This window comes from Myotis brandtii, unplaced genomic scaffold, assembly GCF_000412655.1.
Source record: "Myotis brandtii unplaced genomic scaffold, ASM41265v1 scaffold708, whole genome shotgun sequence".
Taxonomy (NCBI): Eukaryota; Metazoa; Chordata; class Mammalia; order Chiroptera; family Vespertilionidae; genus Myotis; species Myotis brandtii.
The window spans coordinates 3961894-3973388 of NW_005370777.1; the positions used below are offsets into that span (position 1 = coordinate 3961894).

At 46.7% G+C, this 11495-nt stretch overlaps 1 protein-coding gene, 1 long non-coding RNA gene and 1 other non-coding gene across 5 annotated transcripts in view; 1 reads left to right on the top strand and 2 right to left on the bottom strand.

The window, feature by feature from the left end:
- The window catches only part of LOC106724083, a 46880-nt gene extending 35760 nt beyond the window's left edge, over positions 1 to 11120 (bottom strand). Inside the window, exons 1-5 of one of the 2 annotated variants that reach the window (XR_001359841.1) lie at positions 10826 to 11120; positions 10431 to 10579; positions 7097 to 7244; positions 1872 to 1951; positions 1454 to 1495 (exon numbers count right to left, since the gene is read on the bottom strand). This is a non-coding gene — a long non-coding RNA (uncharacterized LOC106724083). Of the gene's footprint in view, positions 1 to 1453; positions 1496 to 1871; positions 1952 to 7096; positions 7245 to 10430 lie in introns of both variants that reach the window. The other variant, XR_001359840.1, reaches the window with a different exon arrangement.
- On the bottom strand, positions 10771 to 10842 carry TRNAD-GUC. The gene has a single exon. It is a non-coding gene; the product is annotated as a tRNA-Asp (tRNA).
- Positions 11121 to 11238: 118 nt separating the features above from the next.
- Positions 11239 to 11495, top strand: part of LTA4H (leukotriene A4 hydrolase) — a 28900-nt gene continuing 28643 nt past the window's right edge. For both annotated transcript variants that reach the window (XM_005882361.2, XM_005882362.2), the window contains exon 1: positions 11239 to 11483. In XM_005882361.2, the coding sequence (XP_005882423.1) occupies positions 11325 to 11483 (159 nt within the window). In that variant the 5' untranslated portion in view covers positions 11239 to 11324. The remainder of the gene's footprint in view (positions 11484 to 11495) is intronic.

Here is an 11495-nt window from a genome sequence, read left to right on the forward strand (position 1 = left end):
GACCAGGCTGGCAGGGGAGGGCAGTTAGGGACGACCAGGCCAGCAGGGGAGGGCAGTTGGGGGCAACCAGGCCTGCAGGGGAGGGCAGTTGGGGAGAGACCAGGCCTGTAAGGGAGGGCAGTTAGGGGTGACCAGGCTGGCAGGGGAGGGCAGTTAGGGACGACCAGGCCAGCAGGGGAGGGCAGTTGGGGGCAACCAGGCCTGCAGGGGAGGGCAGTTGGGGAGAGACCAGGCCTGTAAGGGAGGGCAGTTAGGGGTGACCAGGCTGGCAGGGGAGGGCAGTTAGGGACGACCAGGCCAGCAGGGGAGGGCAGTTGGGGGCAACCAGGCCTGCAGGGGAGGGCAGTTGGGGAGAGACCAGGCCTGTAAGGGAGGGCAGTTAGGGGTGACCAGGCTGGCAGGGGAGGGCAGTTAGGGACGACCAGGCCAGCAGGGGAGGGCAGTTGGGGGCAACCAGGCCTGCAGGGGAGGGCAGTTGGGGAGAGACCAGGCCTGTAAGGGAGGGCAGTTAGGGGTGACCAGGCTGGCAGGGGAGGGCAGTTAGGGACGACCAGGCCAGCAGGGGAGGGCAGTTGGGGGCAACCAGGCCTGCAGGGGAGGGCAGTTGGGGATGACCAGGCTGGCAGCGGAGGGCAGTTGGGGGTGAAGGGGCCAGCAGGAAAGGGCAGATGGGGGCATTGGGCTGGCAGCGGAGCAGTTAGGCATCGATCAGGCTGGCACGGAGGGCAGTTGGAGGTGAAGGGGCCAGCAGGAAAGGGCAGATGGGGGCATTGGGCTGGCAGCGGAGCAGTTAGGCATCGATCAGGCTGGCAGGGGAGTGGTTAGGGGGTGATCAGACTGGCAGGCAGAAGTGGTTAGGGGCAATCAGGCAGGCAGGCAGGCGAGTGGTTGGGAGCCAGCAGTCCCGGATTGTGAGAGGGATGTCCCAAATTGGAGAGGGTGAAGGCTGGGCTGAGGGATATCCCTACCCTGTCACAAATTTCATGCACCGGGCCTCTAGTTTACATTATAAGAAGCAGAAACAAGAGAACTGAGCAGCTGGGACTATGAGCCTCAGGCAAGTCAAATTTTTCACAGCTCTGCCTATGTCCACAAGTGACCACCAAGAGCTGTGAGTATTGATTTGGGGGTAACAAGTAAGTTTTTAGCAAGTAGAAAAAGTCTCAAGTATGAAATCTGCAAGTAATGAGGGTTGACTGTGTGTGTGTGTGTGTGTGTGTGTGTGTGTGTGTGTAAAGTTCCTATTAAGAAAAATTAAGGACCAAAGAGGAGGAATATACATTGGGAAACTTTGTCTGGAGAATGGGTCAGTGAACAGAAGTGAGAGCAGTGAGTGGAGAGGGACTCCCAGTGTGTCCGTGAGAGAGGAAGTAGAGGCTGGCTGGAGAAGGGGCTATGCAGGGAGCCCAGAGGAAGCAGCTTGGAGGAAGGCAGAAGCCAGGTGAGTGGGTACCTGGAAGTGAGTGACTCCACTTGAGAAATGCTGAGATACCAACTGCAGAAGAAGGGAAGAGAAAATCAACTCTGTGAATCTCTTACACGAGTTTGCTCACCTCCAAACACCAAGTAAGAGAGGTCTTTTATAAGAAATGACAAAATAGTAGATAGTTCCTCAAACATGGATTTGTAGATGAGAATTACATTTATAAGGAAAGCCTTTTAGTTTGGTCTTTGCTGAAAACATATTTTACAGGCAAGTAGCAATAACGTGCTCTGCTGGCCAAACCAGAAAAATTGGACTCAAAGCCAATCAACACGAGACAGAAATATTGCTGTTGAGAATGAAATCCTGCGGACCCTTGCCAAATCCCACTCATGCTTTAGATAATAAGAACAAAAGGTGGAAGTACCTGCTCTGGCAAAATACTTACCAGGAAAAATATGAGTAGAGCTGGAATCTCTGAGTCAGAAAAAAACAACCTGTATGGCTGAATCTTGCAATCAGGAACACCTAGAAAAGAAAAAGAAGTTACTAAAAGGAAGATTAAGTATGATCTAGACCAGCATTTGTGAAAAAATGTTTTCTGGTAACATGAAAACAGCTCCCCTCCCTGCTTGATTCACCTTTCCCCAACTCAAGCTGGGGGGTTGCTGGGTTTATGTCCGTGACTACAGACCTGGGTTGTTGCAATCCAAGAATTTTGGCTTCATGCAACAGTCCCAAAACAATGGGTTTGGCATGACTTAAGCTGTCCAAACTTCAAAGCAGCACGTGTTCTACAATGTGTTCCAGAATGCCCATAGCAGCGCCATTCACAATAACCCAGAACTAAAAGTTACCCCCATAAACCTGGGTTGCTGCAATCCAAGAATTTTGGCTTGGTGCAACAATCCCAAAACAATGGGTTTGGCATGGCTTAAGCTGTCCAAACTTCAAAGCAGCACATGTTCCAGAATGCCCATAGCAGTGCCATTCACAATAACCCAGAACTAAAAGTTACCCCCATGTCTACCCACAATAGACTGGATAAGTAAAGTGTGGTATATCCACACATCTGACACTAGTCAGCAATGAGACTGTACAACCTGGAACTACACATAATAATATGGAGGAATCTCACAAACAGTGAGCCAAAGAAGTCAGGCATGAGAGTGCCTACAGTATGTTTCCATTTGTGGAAAGAATATATAAATGGCAAAATAGATAGAATATGTTATTGGAAGTCAGGATGTGGTTACCCCTGGGGAATGAGATATCTAGAGACTGGGAGGGTTTTTGAGGAGGCCCTAATGGGGTGGTGGTAATGCTCTGTATCTAATCTGGGTGCTGGTTGTGTTACTGGTCCAAAGTCTGTGTGCCCAAAGCGTCAAAACTCAAAACATCGGAGTCTGGAGTAAGGGAAAGTTCATAGATCGAGAAGGCGCCAACCAAGAAGATGGGAGGCGTAGTAAGCTCCTCAAATCCATCTTCCAAAGGTACAGAGTTCAGGCTTCTTTTAAGGCAAGTCAAGGGGAGGTGGGAAGAGCAGATTTGGGGAAACTGGAGCTCAGGCAGAATTCCTCTGATGATTAGCATGTCTCTATGCCAAACAAGGCAGGAATTACTCACCTCAAGGCCGTGGGAACAACACGGGCTTGAACAAGATGGAGTCAGAGAGACAGAGCATTTCACTCCATTACAATTGCACTGTGTTTAATGTTTACAGTTCAGTGAGTTATACCCTTCTGATATGTGCATTTTTATGACTAGATAGAATTCTTCAATAAAAATATTTTGAGCTTGACCAGTGTGGCTCAGTGGTTGAGCATTAACCCATGAACAAGGAGGTCACGGTTCAATTCAGGTCAGGGCACATGCCCAGGTTACAGGCTCAATCCCCAGTAGGGGGCGTGCAGGAGGCAGCTGATCGATGATTCTCTCTCATCATTGATGTTTCTCTCTCTCTCCCTCTCCCTTCCTCTCTGAAATCAATAATAACAAACCTAACATATTTAAAAATGTTTTGAAATTGTTTACCATTATCAAGAAGGCGGTAGGGCATTCTCTGTCACAAGCAAACATATTGTCTGGTGACACTGGAGGACAAGGAAGGGCTTAAGAAGTAGCTTTCTCTTCACCCCAAAGTCAACACAGAGTAAAGCACTGAATAAAAGGAGACCTGGAACCTCAAATAAAATCTCATTCACTCATTTACACATTTGTTCATTCGAACAACATGCTCCGAGAGGGACAACAAACCTACCGTCTGGGAATTAAGAACACTCCTCCTGGTAGGGGAGACTGACCAGGAAGTTGACCATTACGCAGTGTGGTAGGTGCTGTGTTGGGGACGACATTTGGGGCATTAAGGGAGAAGTGATCTGAGGGTCCAGAGCTGTGGACTCTGGCAGAGGTTGCCTGACATGTTTGATTAACTCTTGCCCTGCATCTCCTCCAACCCCTTAAGTATCCTTTGAGCACACAGATCACCTGGGGATCTGTGTTCCGGTCCAGTTTTGGGGTGGGGCATGAGATCTGCATTTCTGATGAGGCTTTTAGGAGACACAGAAGCGGCTGGTCTCTTAACCACACTCTGTGGCTAAGAGAGAAGGCCATGTGACCAGCAGTGATTTCTTGGGCTGGATCCAACCCAGCACAGCTTGACAATCGATCTTGTTCAGGCTAGTCCCTCCCAAGGGTATAAGCAGAGAAACGAAAGACAGACCTGTGTGGAAGGAGATGCAGGGCCTGGCGAGGCTCTCCACCAGACCCTGCCTGCTGTCAACCATGTGGGAGCGAGAGAGAGAGGAAGTGGAAGGAGTGGGGGCAGGCGGGGCAGGAGGTCACTGATGCTATTTTACAACATTGGAAGAACTCTGACTTGTGCTCCTTGCATTTCTGGCCTGCCCAGATATCCAAACCTTTTCTTGACATGAAGAATAGACTAAAGATGTAAATATAAACATACAATTCTTACACAAGCAAAAACAGACTTAAGAGGAAAATGCAGAAATAGGTCAGGGTTGCCTCAACCATTTTTGTGAGCTACATGAAAAAGAAGGTGGCTGGAATCATTTCTCACTCATTGGAAGGAAGACATGAAGGGCGTCTTAGACACCCTGTTCCATTAGGGAAAGAGGTTCTATAGACTCTAGCCCAGAGTGCAGGGAAGGGAGGCAGAGTCCTCAGGGGGAGGAGAACCCTGCCAAGGAGCAAGTGTGGGGAGGAGGTGAGGGTAAGTAGAGGCTTCCAGCCTAAGGAAGACCAGCAGGAGGCAGACAAGTTGCACTTCCTTGGGCAAGTTTCATCCAGCATGGCCTGTGGAGGCGAGACTGCAGGGCTAGAAGGAGCCCCTGCTAGAGAGCTGGATGTCCATGGGGAGTCCCGGGAGGCTGTTTCTGTTTTTACTTGCAGATTTGGGTTCTGGTGACCTTTATTTTTAAAAATATTGATCAATCAAATTTTTTGAATAGGTAATATATAGTCACGTACATCAAGATTCCAAAGGCTGTAACAGGTTACTCAGTTGAAATATCTATTCGCACTTCTGTTTCTTATCCACCCTACGTTTGTTACCAGAAAGGGGGCCTGGTGCTGAGTGGGTCTGCCTAGGGCCGGCCGGTGGTGTGTGGGTTCTTGACTTTGTGCAGGAAAGATTTCCCAACAGGAGTCCAGGTGAATTTTAGAGGATGTTTGTTAAAGCTGGGGACAGTGAAACAAGTAAGGGCTGGGGAAATGAGCCTAGGCTGGTCTGCTTTGGCTCACTGCGAAGGCACAGAAAAGGGGGCCTTGGGGACAGGTTCAGGGGTTAACCAGGCGAACGACTGCTGCCCATTGCTGCCTTGGTTGCAAGCCTCATGGGGTCCCTTAGAGTTTAGGACAGAGGTCCTCAAACTTTTTAAACAGGGGGCCAGTTCACTGTCCCTCAGACATTCCACACATGCGCACTGCGGGCCCGGACGAGTCGGCTGCTAAGCAGGACAGGCAGCGGCGGCAAAAACACCCAGCGGGCCGGATAAATGTTTTCAGCGGGCCGAATGTGGCCCGCGGGGCCGTAGTTTGAGGACCCCTGGTTTAGGAAATGCTTGCCTGTGGGGGAAGAAGAGGAGGAGGGGGAGGGGGAAGGTGCGAGCATGCTCCTGGGAGGGAGAACAGGTGGTGGGACCTTCGTTTTGAGGTGTGCTGATGTGCCAGAGTTTAGGGGAGGTCATAGGGGAGGATCTCAATAGAATATTCATCAGTTTTATGCTGATGTGCCAAAATGAGATTTATCCCCTTAACTTCATCTGGGTGTGGTTGGCAAATGGCATTAATTGGATTTCTGCTCTCTGTCTCCCTAAGTAGGGTGATTTAAGCTGTATACTCTCTGGTTGGGAAGAAGTGCAAACTTTTTACTCTTACGTGTCCTTGGTTTAGGGAAGATAGGATTTACTTGATGGTTGCAAACTGCTTGGCATCTACAGTTATTAGATGGCTGCAAACTGCTTGTTTAACTGTCTGCCTCCATTTCCCTATCCCGCTTGTCAGCCTTACTAGCCTGTCTCACTTTTCCTCCCCATAGGTAAACCATGCCAGGATTTTCTTGAGAATCCAGAAATACTTTACATAGATATGAGCCAATTTTATATATAGTCTCCTCCCCCTTTTACACAAAAATAGAAAGTCATCCATAATCTTATTCTGTCAAACACTCTGCCCCTACTGCTCCTTATCTTTTCTGATGTGCACCCTGATTTCCATCATCTGGCCCCACTGGAGCTCCGATATGTTGACTCCACCTCATCACAATTTATCTCCTTGCCCAGGTTGTACAGGTTCTTGGCTAAACCACCCCCAGGCCATCACATCTTCCAATAAAAATGAAGAATATCTACTGACGATATTGGTGAGACCTTGAAGGATTTTAGGCAGGATAGCGGTCTGATTAAACTAGAAATAATGCTCTAGCAGAAAACACAAGATACAGGGAAGAAAGACCTAGCTGGTAAATAACATTTTTTTCAAACTTATATAATAGTCCACAGTAAAGTGGTGCCAAATCGCTGGACAAGGGTAAGTAGCTGGGTCCAAACTGACAGAACCATCCAACGGAGACCAGGTGCCTTAGTAAAGGCTGAGTTCTCTGTGAATGAGAAACCCCACAACAACACTGTCTTAAAGAGGAAGTTTCTTTCTGTCTCAAGGAAAAGAAACCCAGAGTAGGCAGTCCACAGGGGAGTTGCATGATCACCAGAGCCCTGGCTACTTCCAGCTCATAGGTCCTATGTTGCTGCTCTACTACCCTCAGCACATGGTTCCAACCTCATGACACAGCACGGCAGTTGGAGCTCTAGCCATTACCTCTGCATTCCAGATAACAGAAGAGAGGAAAGGTTAAAAAAAAAGTCCTGTTTGGCTCAGTGGTTGCGCATCGACCTATGAACCAGGAGGTCACAGGTCATTTCAGGTCAGGGCACATGCCCAGGTTTCAGGCTTGTTCCCCAGTAGGGAGTGTATAGGAGGCAGCCGATCAATGATTCTCTCATCATTGATGTTTCTATCTCTCTCTCCCTCTCCCTTCCTCTCCGAAATCAATCAGTATATGTAAAAAGTCCCTGTTAAGGACACTTCTTACAAGTCCAAAAGTCCCTGTTAAGAACCCTTCCTACAAGGGTCATAATTAACAATTCCTCTTACCTTGGCCAGAACTGCAAAAAAGGCTGGGAAATGTAGTCTTCTGGGAGGCCATGTGTCCTGCTAAACAAGGAGAGTTTTACTACTAAGGATAAAGAAATACAGATGTTGTGGAGACAGCTAATGGACTTTGCCACACCAGATGTATAACCTGGAGAGAAAAAAGAAGACAGATTATTAAGGAGTAAGTGAAGCATTGGACTAACTTATAGGGTTCTGTACCCCCAAAATTGTTCTTTCCCAAACACATCTCTGCTTCTGGCCTCATGCCTGGATTCCTGCGACTATGTCTACCTGGACAGCTGCCCACCTCACATTTCCATGTTCAATTCATAGCCCCTACTATTTTTCCGATTAAAATCCTGCTCATTCTTCCAAGCCCCATTTCAAATGCTATATTGTTATTCCTGAATTCCCTAGACTCTAGGGCCTAGCAGTGGTTCTCAACCTTCCTAATGCCGCAACCCTTTAATACAGTTCCTCATGTTGTGGTGACCCCCAATTTCACTGTTACAAATTGAACATAATTAAAGCATAGTGATTAATCACAAAAACAATATGTAAGTATATATGTGTTTTCCGATGGTCTTAGGTGACCCCTGTGAAAGGTTCGTTCGACCCCCAAAGGGGTCTCGACCCACAGATTGAGAACCGCTGGCCTAGGGGCTAGCTAGACCTTGTCTCTTTAGAACTTCATTTATAGTTCTCCTTGGGCCTTGGCCTTCATCTTAACATCATGCCGTCTTAGGTCTTTGTATATAGCTGTGTGCTAGGGAGTAAATTATCCAACAGGTAGGACAGAGCCTTCCCCAACTCTATGCTAGGTAGCTGCAGTGTCCTGGAATGCCCTTAGTATCTGCAAATTGCATTGACTACTTAAAGAAAGGAAAGGTCTGTGTGAAGTAAGAGAAAAATGAAAAGTCTGTGTATCCTTTTAAGGAAAGTGTTAATGCACCAACGGCAACTTCCTGAATTTCCTAAATGTTAATGTATTTCAAAAACATAATCATTGCTAATGTTGTAAACGCTCCTTCGAGGGCTAATTCAGCGCGATCTGCTCCTCATTTCCCATGTTTGGTTGCTTCTCATTTCCCAGATCGTCCTAAAAACTCTTGCTAATGAACAAGAAAAAATAAGGTTGAAAATGATCAAAATAAATAAAATAAAAGCCAACCAAAATAATACTACTAGCTAACATGTGACAAATGCTGACTCTATGCCAAGCTTAGTGCTAAGCACTTCCCCTACATTATCTCATTTCATCTGTCAACAACCCCATGAGGCAGAGGTATCTCATTTATCTTGAGGGGACTGAGACCCAGAGGGATTAAGTAACTTTTCCAGCTGAGCAGTAGAGCTGGAATACTTCCTGTTCATATAGCCCTCTGAATATATGTACGATTTCCTTTCATAAAACTTTATATAAATCATCTTTTTCATGCTTGATAAAGTCTCCTTTCATATATATGCCCTGATATCATGCTCATTTTATAGAAGCAATGGGAAGCTTCGTTTTTTAAAACTATTCTCAATCCACCATCGCATATGAATAACACTCCTGTTGTTTGTGAACTGCCAATTTTGTACACCATATTTGGGAGTCAGTGGTATCAATTCTATTGCATCATATTTGGCACCCTATATTTGGTAACACCCAGAACACTTTTAGGCCTCAAAAAATGTTTACAACAATCATGTCATGATTTTAGGCCCTATGAAATGGAGGTGTATACAGATGTAAGGTATTGGATTTCACAGTTTGAAATGTTTTTGTTTTCTTTTGTCTATACATTTAGATATAAGAGTATCCTCCTTATACTCCTTATACCCAAATGTACAGCATCTTTTTCTGGTGCTGGAGCCAAATTTGATTATTAGACCACTTTGTACAGAATGGAGCTATCAGCACTCTCCAACGCTCAATTCCTCAACTATTCCCACGCTTTATAAATCTTTCCTTTTCTCTAGAAACCCTTTCAATTCTACATTCAAACATGTTGTTTCCTCTCCCTAAAAAAAATTAAAAAAACACTTTCTCAACATTCCCCCTCTATTCCTCTTTTATTTTTCCTTCCCACATTGGCCAAGCATCTTGGCAGAGCAGCCTATGTCCTATTTCCCCTCTTCTCTTTTATTGCTCAACCCACTGCTTGCCGGCATACACCTTCAACTAAACCCGTGGTCAGCAAACTGCGGCTCGTGAGCCACATTCGGCTCTTTGGCCCCCTGAGTGTGGCTCTTCCTAAGCCTTAGGAGTACCCTAATTAAGTTAATAACAATGTACCTACCTTTATAGTTTAAGTTTAAAAAATTTTGGCTCTCAAAAGAAATTTCAATCGTTGTACCGTTGATATTTGGCTCTGTTGACTAATGAGTTTGCTGACCACTGAACTAAACCATGAAAGTCAATCAAATCGCCATTCTCCCCATCTCCAACCCTTTGACAAATCCAAATGAGACTCTTTACCCTTTATTTTAATGGCTCTCTGGGCTGTATATGACATTGCTGGTTGGCCCTCTCTAGTTTATTTCATGACTTCTTCTTACTCTAGTCCCCACCCCTTTAAAAATTTTTCAGCTTTATCGAGGTATAATTGACAAATAAAATTGAAGGTGATTTGATTGTGAAAGTATTCCCCCAAACTTCCAGCCCTGTTTTATTAAATGCTGGTGTTCTCCCAGCTTCCAACCTCTTTTCACCGCTCTTTACACAGTCCCTGGACTGAACTTACCCCTGGTCATAGTTTCAGCCACCACATTATGTGATGTTCTCATGTCTACTCCAAATATCCCCAGAGCTGTGGACTCATAGACACACCAAGTGGCTCATAAATATCTCCACTTTGATCCCCTTATATTCTCAAACTTCATATTAAACTTAGATCTTTCCTACCTAAATCTGTCCTCCTCGTATAGACTCTCTCATTAATGATCACCCAGCTGTTGGCGCCAAGAACCTGAGAATCACATTAGGCTCCTCCTCAATCTGAGAATCCATTTATCTAAGTATACCTTCCAGCCCTTCCTTCCTCTCTATCCTTACTACCTTCCTATGTCAGGCCCCCTGCATGTTCTCCCTGGACTATTTTAACAGTTTCTTAACTCTCCTGCCTTTGATTTTTATATCCACTCTCTGAATACTACCAGTGTTCTCTTAATAACATAAATCTGACCATGTCATTCCTCTGCTTAAAATTCTTCAAGGGCCCCCCATTCATACATTCAGGATTAAAGGCCCAGCTGCTGAAAGTCCTTTGAGACCCCTGCTCTTCGAGTTTTTCAGTTTCAACTCTGAGGTCCCATCCTAAAGGCAAACCATTCCTCAATCCGTCCTCACCTTTTCTGGAGCTGAGCTGCATGTCCCAGCTCTGCATTCCCCTTGTGGCCAGTGCACACTCGTATGACAGGACTCTCTCATTACAGCATCTTGAAATAATCTTCCTAAACTTCTAGGCTGGGAATCATTTTGTTTTAGATCTCTGGGGCCTGGAAATGTACATAATAAATACTAACAAACACACACAACGAACCGACAGAATTGAGCTCACTTTTTTGGCAAACCAGCAACAAAACAGATCTTAATGGGTTATTTCTTATACACTGGCTTGTACAACGTTTGTACAAATATTTTCATTTTCAAGCATACGTAAGAGGGAGGAGAAAAAGCACTGTTGCATCTCCCCGTCGGGGAATCGAACCCCGGTCTCCCGCGTGACAGGCGGGGATACTCACCACTATACTAACGAGGAACTGCACATGGGTGGCACCCTTCTGGTATGCTACTTATTCTGGTTCACCCCGCCCGACTCGCAGTATTCACAACAATCAATAATAAATGTTACTTTTTTTTTTTTTTTGCCATTACAGCTTCCACCGAACTTAAACGGAACTAAAAAGAAAGCTGCACTTCTTTCCATCTGCTCCCGCTCTCCCACCTCCTTCTCTTCTCCCCGGACCCAGGCGCAATCTGGAACTTCCTTCGCTCCACTGGACACACACACTCCCAGCGTGCAAAGCGCCCGCCTTGTCGCGCTGCATCACCGAACTTGTAGTTTCTTCCCCGCCGCCCTCCACGCTCCTCTGACAGTAAGAAACTTCCTTTCCCGGCAGGCGCCGCGGATCCCTCCTCCAGTTCTTAACCTCCCTCCTGTCGCCTCTCGCTCGCAGTCCAGTTGTCCAGCCGTGTGAGTGTCGGGGTGCTGATCGGGGTGCGGCGGGACTCCCCAGAGCCATGCCAGCAGTGGTGGATACGTGCTCCTTGGCCACTCCGGCGTCCGTCTGCCGGACCAAGCATCTGCATCTGCGCTGCAGCGTCGACTTCACTCGCCGGGCGCTGACGGGCACCGCCGCGCTCACGGTCCAGGCTCAGGAGGACAATCTGCGCAGCCTGGTACAGTGGACC